The sequence below is a fragment of the Microtus pennsylvanicus genome, chromosome 13 (genome assembly GCF_037038515.1).
Source record: "Microtus pennsylvanicus isolate mMicPen1 chromosome 13, mMicPen1.hap1, whole genome shotgun sequence".
Taxonomy (NCBI): Eukaryota; Metazoa; Chordata; class Mammalia; order Rodentia; family Cricetidae; genus Microtus; species Microtus pennsylvanicus.
The window spans coordinates 32420818-32436352 of record NC_134591.1 but is presented as its reverse complement, the minus strand read 5'-3'; the positions used below and the strand labels follow the sequence as shown (position 1 = coordinate 32436352).

The window sequence follows — 15535 nt, the reverse complement described above, 5'->3', positions numbered from 1 at the left end:
GCCTTCTGCTGCATACAAGAAACATACCTTAACATCAAGAATAGGAATCACCTCAGGGTAAATGGTGGGAAAAAAGACAGTTTTAATAAACAGAACTAATAAGCAAGCTGGTGTAGCCATTTTAATATCTGACGAAAAAAGACTTCCAACAGAAACTAATCAGAAGAGATAGAGAAGGACCCTATATACGCATCTAAGGAAAAACCCACTGAGAGGACACTGGAATTCTGAACACCTTATACACCAGACAGAGGGGCACCCAAGTCCCTAGAAGAAAAACTACTACAGCTAAAATCATTTACCGCCCCTCACACAGTGATGGTGAATTTAACACCCGGTCTCCACAAGAGATGGGTCAGGTCATCCAGACAAAAACTAAACAGAAAAACGCTGAACTAAATGATGTCATAAACCAAATGGGCCTAACATGTATTTACAGAACATTTCACCCAAACAACAAAAAAATATACCTTCTTCTCAGTAGCTCATGGAACTTTCTCCAAAGCTGACCACATATTCAAACAGAAAGCAAGTTCAAACAGAGACAAAAAAATTGAGATAATACCCTGTATCCTATCTGACCACCACAAATTAAAGCTGGGTATCAACAACAGAAAGCTAACAAACTTATGGAAGTGGAACAACTCACTACTGAATAATAATAAATGTGCCCGGACAGAAACTAAGAAAGAAATCAAAAACTTTCTAGAATTGGATGAAAATGGAAACATAATGTACCCAAATCTATGGAACATGATGAAGTTTCTAAGAGGCAAGTTCACAGTTCTAAGTGACAACATAAAAAATTGAAGCCATCTCATATTAGTAACGTAATGGCATACCTGAAGGCTCTAGAACAAAAAGAAGAAATAATTCCTAAAAGGAGTGAATTGCATGAAATAATTAAACTTTAGGATAAAATCTATAAAATAGAAATAACAATAAAAATATAAAGAATTAATGAAACACAGGGCTGGTTCTTTGAGAAAATCAATATGATTGACAAATCTTTAGTCAAATCAACTAAAAGATAGATATAGAAGACCCAAATTAAAACAAGAGAGAGAGAGAGAGAGAGAGAGAGAGAGAGAGAGAGAGAGAGAGAGAGAGAGAGAAATAGGGGGGACATAACAACAAACACTGGAGAAATCCAGAGAATCATAAGGACATATTTTAAAAACCTATACTCCAAACTGGAAATCTAAAAGAAATGGATAATTTTTGATACAAGCCACCTACCAAAGTTAAATCAAGATCAGATAGGCAATGAAAACAGACCTCTTCCATCTAGTGAAACAGAGGCAGTCATTAAAGGTCTCCCAACCGAGAAAGCCTGGTGCAAGGGACTCTCCCAGGAGACTATGGGAAGGACCCCATCTTAGACTCCTAGCAATAATGGATAACTGGCCTGAACTAGCAGTCTCCAGTGACGAGATTGGTGCCTAGCCCAATTGTCATCAGAGAGGTTTCATCCAGCAACTCACATAGGAAGATACAAAAACCCACAGCCAAACTTTAGGTGGAGTTAGTTCTGGAATACTTCCAGAGGGGTAAAAGACCCCTCACACAATCAACTAACGAGCTTGTCGGGGCTGCAAAGACCACACCAACAACTAAGGAGCCTGCATAAGACTGACCTAGACACTGCATATATGTTCCAGTAGTGTAACTCGGTCCTCTTACGGTACTCCTAACAGGGGGAACGGGGCTGTTTCTGACTCTTTTACTGGCTTCTGGGACCCTGCTTCTCAAACTGGGTTGCCTTGTTCAGCCTTAATACATGTGGAGGAGCTTAGTCTTATTGTAATAAGATATGCCACATTCAAACGATACTCATAGGAAACTTGCCCTTTCCTGGATGGAGATGGAAGGGGAAAGGACTGGGGGATGGGAGGGGGAGGACAGGGGAGAGGCTGTGACCTGGATGTAAAATGAATAGATTAACAACAATAATAACATAAGACAAAAAGAAAAAAAGTCTCCCAACCACAAAATAAATGAATTAAATAAATAAAAGCCCAGATCAAATTATTGCCAATACTCCCCAAAATAGAAACAGAAGGAACACTGCCCAATTCTTTTCATGAGGTGACCAGTTACTTTGATACCTAATCCACATAAAGACCCAACAAAGAAAGAGAATTTTTGATCAGTTTCACTTATAAATATAGATGCAAAAATTCTCAAGAAAATACTTGCAAACTGAATCCAAGAACACATCAAAAAGACCACCCACCATAATTGAGTAGGGTTCATCTCAGAGACGCAGGGAGAGCTCAACATAGGCAAATTGATAAATCTTAACCACCACATACACAGACAGAAAGAATAATGTCCTTGGTACTGGAAGGTACTCAGCATTCGACCAAAGGAGAAAGGTGAACACCAACCCAGCTACGAGCCTTATCTACATGGTGACCTGCCTGCAAGGCACACCAGTGCAATAGTAACATAAAGCTCGTGGGAGTGACCAAGCAATATTTGATCAGACTTAAGGCCTGCTCCATGAGATAGAGCCCATCCCAGATACTACTAGGATGGTGAAGAACCTGAAACTAGATAGAGCATGAAGCTGGGGAAAACCTAATACTACTAAAGAAACAGCAATAAATGGCTTGTAATGACATTCTGCTATACTCATAGGGCAGTGTCTTACTCTGATGAGCAGAGAAGCTTCCCGTTAGAAGAGAATACAGATACCTACAGCTGGACCACATGCCGAGAGTGACAAAATTTGGAACACTCAGCACTAAATAGGATATTTTCATCAATTCCCTCCCTCTGGGGTCAGGAAACCCTATGGAAGAGGATGTGGGAAGACTGCAAGAGCCAGAAGCGATGGAGGACACCAAGGAAAGCAGGCATTCTAAACAAGGCAAAAGTAATGCTCATAAGGACTTCCAGAGACAATGGCAGCATGCACAGGGCCTGCACAGGTCCCAGTGCTGAGAGGGAACATGGACACAAGCCCCTACATTTAATTTTGAAATTATCTCCAATTGATAAATATTTGCAAATAAAAAGGTTTTTTTTCCAATGGAGTCTCACTGGGTATATGATCTAGTCTTAAGAGTAGGCTCATCCCCATCAGTAGATGACCAAAACAAAACCAACCTGAAGGTGTTTGGAGAGGCTCATGGCCTCAAAACGCTTTGTCAGGTTTGTTTGTGTGTTTGTTTAATGTTTACTTTATGTGTCCTTTGCATGCTATATATATATATATATATACATATACATATATATATATATATATATATATATATATATATGCTTCTGGTTTTGTGCTTTTATGTGATTTCTGTGTGTGTGTGTATGTGTGTCTGCATCTATTTGTGCTCCTTACGGTTTTTCTTAGACTTTTTTTTGTCCTGTTCTGCTTTGGTTGTTATTATTATCATCACCAACATTATATGCCTATTAGTATTTTAAAGAGAGAGAAAAGAAAAGTTGTGTATTTGGGTGAATGCAGAAGTGGAGGATCTTGGAAGATTTGGGGGAGGAAAAACCATAATCAGAATATATTATACGAAAAAAGTATTTTCAAAAAAAAATCTTAAAAAAGAAAGATACAGGGTTGGGCAGCAGTAATGCACGCCTTTAATCCCAGCACTTGGGAGGCAGAGACAGGCAGATTTTTGTGAGTTCAAGGAAGCCTGGTCTAACAAGTGCTACTTCCAAAACAGCCATGGCTTTTACACAGAGAAACCTTGTCTCGCAAAAATGCGCGCGCGCGCGCAAGAGAGAGAGAGAGAGAGAGAGAGAGAGAGAGAGAGAGAGAGAGAGAGAGAGAGAGAGAGAGAATCAATAAGTAATTATAATAGGTATGCTGAGAGACAGTGATTAGTGCTCCCAAAGAAACAGGGAAGTTCCTGAAGGAAGGGGGGCCAGGGAAGGGCCTGTTGAAGATGACATTAAGCTTACACATTCATAGCAGATGCGAAAACTATGGAGGGAAAGCACTTCACACACACAGAACGTGACTGGTTGCAGAGAGTGGGCATGAACAAGCAAAGGTGAGAGCTGTTCAAACTGAAGACAGGGAGGCATGAAACACATCAAGCAGGCAGGCCTTCAGCTCCTACTCTAGAGCAATGGAAGCTCGCAGGAAAGTTTCTATCATGGAAATAAAGAAATCTCATTGACTTTTAAAAAATAACAGGGGCTCCACTTCTGGAAATGGCTGATGTCTTTTGCAATTCTCCAACAGACAGATATTATGCATATTAATCAAAGCACAGGAAAACAATTACCTCTTTATACGTTGAAAAAAAAGAATCAGTTTTCCATAATTTCTATATTGAGAAGAAATAATCTGAATGTAAAGTAAATACATGAAAATTAAAGAGACAATGATTTTTGTCAATTGACGTGCACTATACGATAAGCCAAAAGTAGTCACTCGGTTTAAAAAAAAGTTGCCAGACAGACAAACTCTGCAAAAGAAATGAAAATTATCATTATGTAGGTAATACAAAAAACAAGTTTGTAGTTCCCAGGTTTTCCTTAAAATATGCCTAACTATAAGGGGATGAATTTGTTCCTTCCCAAAATCCCAATACTGAAGCTTGAACGTCTAATGTACTTGGAATCATGATTACAACAAACATTCTCAACCTTTCTGGAGGTAATCAGGGTTAAACGTAGTTTTAACAGCGGAGTTTTAACAACACAACTGTGGTTCATATAAGAAGAGGCAGAGATACCAGATGTCCAGACATAAATGTGGAGGAGTGTCTTTACCAAAACCAAAGTATTTCATAACTTGGATCATAGACTTCTAGCCTGCAGAGCAGGAAGAAAAGCGATGTATATAATTTCTACACCCATAATGTGGTAATTTGTTATGTCAATCTGAGCAGAATAATATGCCCTTTAAACCACACAAGGTAATGACTACCTCACTGTGGGTTTTCTATGATAGGTGGATACCACGCACAGGACAATGCAGGCGTAAGACGCTGGGAGGGTGGTAAACAGAGCTCTGGCAATGACGGCTTCTTATGCTTTATGTAAAGTAACATGAAGTATGCGCAAAACAGAAAGGTTTAGGATGTTTGTTATAATCACTAAAGCAACCCTTAAAATAAGGCAGAAAATGTGCCTACAAAACCATAAATCGGTATAACTTAAAATAGAACTGTAAAAATTCAACAAATAGAGAACTAATCCAAGATAGCAGGAAAAAGAGAAAACGAAGCAAAACACCAAAAGTGAGCACTGAAAACATCCAGTAAAATGGATACGCTAGGTCCATTCAGACCAGTCTTTCCAAAAACATAAAGAATCAAAACACTCCAAGGAAAACCCAGGAATTATGAGACTGGACAGAAAAGGAAACCATACCTCTGTGTAGTATACAAAGCATGCATGCTCCAGAGGCGAGAGCAGAGGCAAAGGGGGATTGGTGACAGCTCCGAGGAAAGGGACGATAAAAACCTGTGACTGCTGATAGCCTGGGAGGTCGAACCCTTACAACTGATAGGTTGGACAGAGGAAAGCGGGGAAAATTAGCAGTCATGAATTATTCCTAATTTTTTGGTCTTAAGAATTATAAATGATGGCTCCTTAGCGATTCAAAGTCAAACTGAGTTTCCCGTCTGGGAGGGCAGCAGCTACTGCAGTCAGACAGGCAGTAAGTCTTGACCTTTTCTGCCCACCTCCCTGACACCTCACCCATCTTCTCCAATGACAGCAGTGCTGGTCTAAAACCTTGACCTGTCTTTTGGGGTCTACTTCACATCTAATCCATCAAGCAGCTCTGCTGGGTTTACTGTAAGAACTACCCCAGATTTGGTGAGTGCGCACTGCCAACACGATCCTCTCAGCTGACCTCCTGCAGTATCTCTGGCCAGTGCGTCCATCCTCCCACCCCATTATCAAGGCACACCAAAGCAGGCTGACCCTTAAAAGTCACAGCTGCTGCATCTCATGGCCAGTGGCTCTCTATTTTACTTTGTATAAGAGTGAAAATCCTTACAGGGTAGAAGATAGGACTTCACTTCCTAATTCTTCTCCATTGATGTGCCCCCATTGCTTACTATAGTACCCCAAGCAAGCAACTCTCTCAGGCTTCACGCACTGATGGTTCCCTTGGCCTGATACATTCTTCCCGGTCTCCAAATAGCTAACTGTCTCTCCTTTCACATTCTTTGTTCAAATACGACTTGACCACCTTATTTAAAATGGTAAACCCTGGGCTGGTGAAATAGCTCAGCACATAAAGACACTTGCTGACAAGCTTGACAACCTGAATGAAATCCTTGAAACCCACATGGGGTAAGGTGTAAACCTCCAAAATTTCCCCTTTGATTTCAACATGTGCACTCTGGTATGCGTGCCCCATCCCCATGCGCATGCGTACACCCCATCACACACATGCTTAGGCATGCACACACACACACACACACACACACACACACACAGGGGAACATGAAATAAAATAAAATTGCGAACTGTTCACCTAAACTCACCGTCACAACTTGTACTAATTTAAAAATCATATGATATAAAATGAAATGTATTTATCAGTTTGCATTATCGATCTCCTTCTTTTAGAACATACACTTGAGAGTGGTACAGATTAGGCCGTTTGATTCATTATTTTCTCATTCATAGTAGTAATTATAGTGTATATATGATATATGTAGTAGCATGCAATAGACTCATTCTGAAGAGTTTAGACTTAATTCATGTGCAAAAGTTTGACTTGTGCTGTAAAAACTTCCTTAGCTGGGGTATAAAGAGGGGATTAGAGAGGAAAGATGAGTGTTGAGGAGCCAATTAGGTTGCTCTGCAGAAGGAGGGAAGGGGAAGCCACTGTTGGTCTGTATCTGTACGAAGTCATCCCACTGCACCGTGTGGGATGTGGCGATGTGCTGGGTGCACACCTCCATATACCACAGATTCAGTCAACCCCGGTACATGTATGCCCATCTCACAGTCCTGCCAAACCTGCCAGCCGAATTTGCTTCAAGATACTTAAATAGGATGCCACCACAACTAATAGCAAGTGTTTCTCGAAGGAGTTTTCATGACAAGGAAATACTCAGAAACATAGCTTCTCAAAAGTGAGGGACAGCTGTGGTAAGATACGGCGGTGAACTGGCTCTCATTTGTGACTTTCCACTTAAATATAACTGCAGGTTATTTGATCAAGTTGCATTGCCCTTCTTTATTAGTAAAAGAGAAATATCATGGAATTTATACACATACTGTGAAGGCCAGGGGAAATGCTGAATCCTCTCTCTCTCTCTCTCTCTCTCTCTCTCTCTCTCTGTTGTTCTTGTTTGTTTTTTGAGACGGGGTTTCTCTGTACAACAGCCCTAGCTGTTCTGGAACTAGCTCTGTAGATCAGATTGGCCTCAAACTCACAGAGATCCACTTGCCTCAAACTCACAGAGATCCACCTGCCTCTACCTCCTGAGTGCTGGATCTAAAGGCATGCACCACCACTGCCTGGCCTGAAATACCAAATCTTAATGGATCTAAACACACTTGCCATACAACAGGTTCTTAGGAAATGTGTGCCCTTATCTTTCCAGGACACTACAGGTATCCTACCAACTATTTTATCTGCTCTGACAAATTATAGTTATTAGGACTGTGCCCAGCTTTTTTCTTTGATGCCAGACTACTGGAGTGCCCTCATTCTTGCCTGGTCAACTGTGAGAGGTCAGGTAATCCTTGTACATCAGTGATTGAATGACCATCTTCTTGAATCCAACTGTCTCAGAAAGTCAATGCCACTTTAGAAGTGGCTGAGCAAGTGGTCTCTGCCCAACTAGCAAAAAAAAAAAACCCAAAAAACAAAAAACAAAAAAAAAAAACAACTCCAACTGAGATAGAGAAGAGCTGCTGGAGAATGAATAAGCAGCCCCACTGACTACATGGTGTGATATGTTGTGCAAAAAGTCTATGCAGAAAACAAGACTTTCTGTGTAGCTATTCTGGCAACTCAGCAGGCTCAGGACAATGCTTGCAGGGTACTCTGTGGTTCAAGGAAATCAGTTACTCCTAGGAAATAATAAGCAATAAATATCAGTGAAATTCAATATGTGAAACATGTGGATAATGAATCTAATTCTCTATTTATTAATGATTTTGCTCATCCACAATTTCAAACATGTATACAACGCATTCTGATGCCCTCCGCTCCCCATACTCTCTTATGTCCCTCCTACTCCTCCCAACGTTACCTCTTTCCTACCTGTCCCATTCCCAGACTCATGACATTTGGGCCATCTGTGTCATCACTGGGTTGGAACTCTCACTTGGAGCCCAATGACCTCACCAGTAGGTACACACCTGAGGGCAATGGTTTTCCCTCCCCTTGAATCTATCTGTAGCAAACAGTTCAGCAGTGAGGGGCGGGGCACCCTGAGTCCCAACCCCATCTACGCTTGGCGGCTGATGGCCCCATCTCTGTGCAGATAACCACACCTGTTGAGAGTCCATAATCACCATTGTATATAACCCCAAAGGAAACATTTGATAGCCCTTATTCCTATCTTCTGACTCTTACATTATTTTCACTTGGTCTTTCTCATGTTCCATGTGATCAACAAAGGATGGTATAAACACTTTGTTAGTGGGTAGACATGTCACTGTTACTTATTTTCAGTGCCCTGTGTTGCCATGGGTCTCGGCATCCACTGCAGTCAAGTGGGTCTAATCATTAGTTAACTGAAACGGCAAGGGCCCCAGAGCCGGAAAAGAGCAAGTGTTCTTAAGCACTGAACAGGCTCCCTAGTCTTGTGCACCACGAGACTTTTAAGTTGGACTGTTTTCTAAATTATGACACTAACTTGAGATCTTGGGGACAAGAAAGGAAAGATTAGGTTTTAACCATGATATGTTTATCAGATTGAAAGGAAATGGATTGTGCTAGCTTTTATTGTCCTCTTGATATAACCTAGTATCATCTGGAAAGAAGAAAATTCACCTGAAAAGTTGCACTGATCAGAGTTAACTGAGGCCATGTCTGTGAGAAACTGTCCCGACTGATGACTGAGGTAGGAAGGCCCATCCAACCGCACTGTGGGTATCAGTTTCCTTGTGTAGGTGGAGCTGAGCTGGCTAAGAAAGCTGTCTAAGAAAGAAAGACAGTGCAAGCAATCCTTCAGTACTCCTCTATGGATGGTCTTTGCTTCAGTTCCTGACCTCAGGCTCCTGCTTGACTTCCTGATCTGACTTTCCTTAACCAAAGACTGTTACCTGGAAGTGTAAGCTGAAATGAATAATTGGTTTTGGTCACAGTGTTTAAACATAGCAACAGAGAGTAAGCCAAAAGTATGTTTATAAGGCCTTACTGTTTACCACTTTTTTTTTAAAGAACAGTTCGTCCCACACAGAAATTTAGGACTAATATCATCCTCAAATATACTTTCATATCTTCTCCCTCGTTCTCCATGTATCTCCTTTCGCTCAATACAAATGACTTCTCCCTGCAAAGAATTTCCTAGCCTGGCAGAGAACCTGCTAATAGTACAAATCTCACTTTTATGGATCTTCTTCCTTCCCTCTTCAACAATTCAACAATTCAATACGTTTCTATTAAGCACCTGCTATGGATAAAGAACCAGGCTGGATATAAAAAGATTCACTGCATTGCTCTTGTTTTAAGGAGCTGACAGTGTTCGGAGACAGCAAACTAGAAAGCTACTAGAGTACCTGTGTGCTCAGCTTGGCTGGAATACTCCCCATCTTGTTCTCACACATACATATAAGCACACACAGACACACCCACTCGAGCAAATTCTGGGTGACTCACATCTTAATTCACATGTAAGGTCCTCAGAAAGGCTTTCTTTGAACCTAGACTAGATTAGCTGGAATTATATCTTAAATCACAAGTAAATGAACAAGATATTAAATAATTCTGAAAGGGTAGAAACAAGCACCAAGAGGCAGAGGAATGGAATTATGGGTACAGGGTACTTGTGCTTAGGAAGAGTTCGGGAATGACAGCAGGTAACATTGCCATCTCAAAAAGGGAAACAGAGAATGGTCAGTGAGAAAGAGGGCTGGCTACGGCAAGCTGAGCAGCACCATTCATTTAGTGAGTACATCCTGCACAGCACAGACACTGAGGATTAGGCTCTGTGCTGACTTCTGACTTCTGAGTTGCCAGCATTCCAGCCCCTGGGTGTATGGGTGGTGTGCTAAGATGGTATAATCACATTCACAACCACATGGAGAAAGTACCAACTTACCAGTTTTCCCGTCACGCTCTGACCACCTTCATTCAGCCAGAAGCCAGGAACCATGGCTGAGAAATACGGTCCCCACACACCCGGTACAAAAATTGGATCTTTGCTGATCTGGAACAGAAAGGACAATGTATTGAAAACAATACCCTCCAGGATAGAGGGAGTCTCATTCTCCTACCACTGAGTTTTTACAGCCTGGGAATTCAGCTTCTTCTTATGTATTTTCTACAATGGGGTAGTCACTCTCTTCCAAGGAAAGGCATGACTCTATCTGTGAACCCCTTGCTGACCAATTAATCCATAAGTCAAAGAAGCAAAAGTGACCATTTTGGACCGCCACTGACCAAGCACTTCAATACTAACTAGGTTCCTCTCTATGGCAAGAACAATGGTCTCCATTTTCGACTTCCAGATTCTACACAAGAGAAAGAGGACAGCTTAGATCAGTTCCATGAGGTCAGCTACCCATGGCTAAGAAGCCAAAATCTAAGGCTTCCTGATTCCCCCAAATGTTCTAAGCAAAACAAAGCCCCTCGTCTGCCTGATTTAATAAAATTAAATGGCTAACTCTGCATCCTTAACACCATGATTCAGTGAGACTAAGCCAGTTAGCTATAAGCAACCATTTAAATGGCTACATTTTGGTTTTTAAGAAGTTAATGTATAGTCAATGAGGAAAAAGCCAAAGTACTTGATCCCTTTGCTTTATAAACTGCAGCCACTCAAGGCCAGCTTTTCCTTACTTAGGTTAGGTTGGAATCTTGCTGATCTGATTACAACATGAGGTATTTTATGACAATAAACTTCCCCCTTTATTTGTTATTTTCTGCTTTTGATATGTGGCAAGGTAGAGTGATAGATTCTTAAAGACTTAGCTTGAGAAGACTAACAGGAGTTAGCTAGATGATAGGAAATAGGCTACCACAAACAAAGCCCCAATGGGTGAGAGGTACTCTGAAGTTCGAGACTCCCAGTGCTATTGTAGCAGACTATTATGGTCCTTTAGGGAAAAGAAGGTAGGTAAAGGAAGAGCCAGAATAGGAGAAGCTGGGCCACTTACTCATGTGGCTACAATGGTATGGGTCACTCCTCTACCCAGCAGAAATGACTGCCTAAGGCAGACGTATGGCTAAAACAGATGTTCCCGAAAGGGAGGGGAAGGCAGCTCGGTACTCACTGTCTACTCCACCAGGTCTCAAGGAATAGGAACTATTCATTCATTTATTCAGCAAGTATTCATCCAGCTCAGAACTACGCTAAGCTCTTGAGATAGTGAAGAAAACCGAGTAGCTGTAATTTCTGGCCTCATCAGCGTGGAGATGGATAGACCTGTAATCACCCCAATGCCGACTACCCTGGCACCTTTTCCACTGGGCTGCTCATTCTTCACATCAGTGGGCCTTTAGACCTCCACATGTGAAGGAAGCAAGGAAAGTCAAAGAGAAGAAAAGCAAAGAAACTATATAACACAATTAACTTTAAATTCTGTCAAGTAAGGGGGCCATTATGAAAAAGAGAGAGGGGGTATTTAATACCTAAAATAGGACAATAATTTTAGTGTGGAAGGGACAAGTCTCTATAAGAAAAGAGTTCAATTTCCATGGTTATAATCATTTGCACTAGTTCTCCAGATGTTTCCTGCATTCTATGGAGACCCAGATGTGGAGCAGGTACTGGAGAAAAATGGTAAAAAAGAGCAGAGTCTATGCTCTCACCAATCACACTATTTCAAGTAGATGGCCAGAGTGGCTGCTCACCAGGGTAAGGAGAGGACTCAACACCTTCAGAGCTAAAACCTCCAATCAATTACAACACTCCACTGGGACACCTGCTTACCTTAAAACAAGAGGTGATCACACTCTCACACAAGGGTGTGATTGCAGGCCAAGGAGGGAGTGGAGGAAGCGGAAAGGAATCTCAAGAGAGCCAAAAGTGAGGGATCTAATCTAGCCTAGGAGGCTACATGTGAATCAAGAGGAGAGCCACAGGGTAGTGGTTCAGGATGGTGTGTCTGTGAGCGTGTGTGCATCTGTGGAAGAGATGGGAAGTACTCCAGCCACAGTGAGCACACACTAGCTCCCACTCAGTTGTGTCACTCCGTCTTTACCCAGTGAAGGTTTTTATTTCATGCTAACCTTAGTTATGCAAGCTCTGAAGAGGCCCAGGATTTCCTGAGGATCCAAGGTTTAGACTGTTGAGTGGTCAAATCGTCTCTTATTGCAAACTCTTTTCTTTTCTTTCTTTCTTTCTTTCTTTCTTTCTTTCTTTCTTTCTTTCTTTCTTTCTTTCTCTGTCTTTGTCTCTCTTTCTTTCTTTCTTTCTTTCTTTCTTTCTTTCTTTCTTTCTTTCTTTCTTTCTTTCTTCCTTTTGGTTTTTGGAGACAGGGTTTCTCTGTATAGCTTTGATGTCTGTCCTGGAACTCGCTCTTTAGACCAAAATGGTCTCAAACTCACAGATATCTTTCTGCCTCTGCCTTCCAAGTGCTGGGATTAAAGGCATGCACCACCACCACCCGACTTTTTGCGAACACAACTACATCTGATACACTAGAGCAGAGAAGTTTATATATAGATACAAAACCTCATACACAGACTTGGACAAGAATACTTGTCCGTAGTCAAACAGCTGGTAAATGCCTGAGGTGGAGACCTCAAATCCTCTGATAGACTTTTTATTTTCCCACGGATGGCTTAGGAAGGATATGCATGGCCCTAGTGAGGACTTCTATTGCTGGGATAAAACACCTCATCAAATCAACTTGAAGAGGGGAGGGTTTACTTCAGCTCACATGTTCCCATCAAAGTCCAATATAAAGGAAAGTCAGGAGAGAAACCCGGAAGCAGGTGCTGGAGCAGAGGCCTTGAGTATCACTGCTTATGGTCTTGCTCACACATGGCTTGTTAAGTCATGCTTTCTTAAGTCCTCCAGGACCACTGCCTAAGGATGGCAGTGCCCATGGTGAACTTGGTCCTCCCACATCAACCATCAAGCCAGGAAATGCCCTACAGATTTGCCTACGGGCCAATCCTATGCAGTCATTCCATTTTCTTGATTAATTTCCCAGATGACCCTAACTTGTGTCAAGCTGACATAAAAACCAGCCAGCACAGGCATCATTCCCTGCCTCCCACCCGAGCCCCACAATTTAAAGATGCTATTGTGCTCTTGTAGCAGGACTTCCCTGAGAGACCATGTCTCTGCTACTCACAAATGTCCAAGGGAGGCTTCATTTGGTTCAGTCTTGGGAAAGGTTTAGGCTAACTCTGTTTGTGATCCCTCCTTGGGCATAACACATGCTTCTCATCAGACATTCCCAGTAAAAGGAAGGAAACAAAGTGTGCTTCCCATCCTTTCCAACGCTGTGTTCTCAGGGGAAAGAGCCAGTTTGTTTTGAGGGAGAAGGAGAATGCACATTTGTGTATTTATGTGTCCTTTAATCCTTCACAGTAAACATAAATATTTGAAAATATTTTTGCCAAAGCTCCTTCCATGCTGATTGCTATCTTGGCTTAAGGGTTGCTCTGGGAGGGAGGAGATCATTGCACACACAAATGACAGGTGTCCACAGAGGATGCTAACATCCCAGTCCTAATGGTGGCACTGGCAGCGACACAGCAACTCAGACTGGGCACTTGGTATAGGCTTTGCCCTGGTAGAAATGACTCAGTTGTTATAACTCCGAGGAAGAGGCAGCTATTACCCCTATGGTGTACATGTGTGAACTAAGGCAGAGAGTGTTAACTAACATGTGTCCAACATTACAAAACCAGGAAGTAGTCACCCCAAACCCTCTAAAGCTGTGGTCCTCAACCTCCCTAATGCTGAATCCCTTTAATATGGTTCCTCAAGGTGTGATGAATCCTAACCATTAAATGATTTTCACTGCTACTTCGTAACTGTAATTTTGCAACTGTTATGAAACGTGATGTAAACATTTTTGGAGATAGAGGTTTGCCAAAGGGAGTGTGACTCACAGGTTGAGAACTGCTGCTCAAGAGATTTTATACTTGATTCTGATAAATTACTATCTTGTTCTGCCATCACCATATTTCCTTTTGACCCTTCATATACATTTGAAGCATAGAAAGTAAGGGCAATCCAAGCCAACAGAATCACTTAGAGTACACAATACCCCCTTGTCTTGAAGACAAACAAGTTAGGATATGGTATATAGAAGTGTGTGTGTGAAATACACACATATACATATATGTATACATCACATATGCATACACACACACAACTGTTTAGATCAAGCTGGATTAAAACTTAAGGTAGCCCACTCTGGTGGCCTCTGAGTGGACTATTTTAAGTCTCTGGAGCCTCCTGTTTTAGCCTCCCAAATATTGGAATTGCAGCAAGAACTACATGCTTGGCTTGAGTTATATAATCTTTATTTCCAAAACACTGCTCAGAAATTTTCCCTGATAGAGCTGTAAATAGAAGAGAGAGCATAGGTCAGAACAGACTCATCTCAATTGTGTTCCTCATTGTGACACATTCTAGACAAATGAGCCTCCTCCAATTAGACTCTCCCACACTTAATCCCTGATTTCAAATGGAAGGACTAGTAGTAATCTCTGCAAGAATGGAGGCCACTTACTTGTACACAAACACAGCTTATGGTGGAACAAAGAGAGGCGAGCTGAAAACCCACCATCAAAGTGCTCTTCTTTTAGTCAGTAGTATTAATAATGATACTAAAAATGAGATGAAATCCAAACAGTGTCTTTTCGAGGGTCAGATCTGGAAGGCTGGCTATTATGGCACACGTACAAAAAAAAAAAAGAATAAAAATGAACTCAGAGAGCTAGAGCACTACAGTAAGAGTCAATAAGCTATTAGTTAGTATTTATTTAATGATATAGTTAGTTTTGGAGGTTATTTCATTTATTTATTCATTGTAGAAGGCTGGCAATATTCTCTTGTACAACCTAAGAGCAGGCACAAGGGCATTAATTTTAGTATCAGTGTTAGCACTGAACTTAGATGGTAGATGCTTTAATCATGTGTGGTCTATATTAAATTACAAAATGACAACATTGTATACTATGCTGTCACACAAAATTTATGACAGTCTGAGTGAGGCATAATTCTATTACTACACCTAAGGTCATAAACGAAATCTAAGTGAAGCAGGTCAAATAGCTGGAAGAAAAAATTGCTTCAGTGCTTATCAGAATCACCCCACCTAGTTCCCCTTTTCAACACCCTTCTCCTCCCTATAAGATGGCTGAGGCAGAGGCTGAAACCCTGTCTCAGCACCATTCTCCTCCCTATAAGATTGCTGGAGCAGCGGTTCCCTGTCTCAGCACCATTCTCCTCCCTAT

General features: G+C 41.5%; 1 protein-coding gene across 3 annotated transcripts in view; it reads right to left on the bottom strand.

Annotated features, from left to right (window-relative positions):
- Positions 1–15535, bottom strand: part of Fggy (FGGY carbohydrate kinase domain containing) — a 364222-nt gene that overhangs the window by 115666 nt on the left and 233021 nt on the right. For all 3 annotated transcript variants that reach the window (XM_075945971.1, XM_075945973.1, XM_075945972.1), the window contains exon 9: positions 10212–10319. In XM_075945971.1, coding sequence (XP_075802086.1) covers positions 10212–10319 — 108 coding nt within the window. The remainder of the gene's footprint in view (positions 1–10211; positions 10320–15535) is intronic.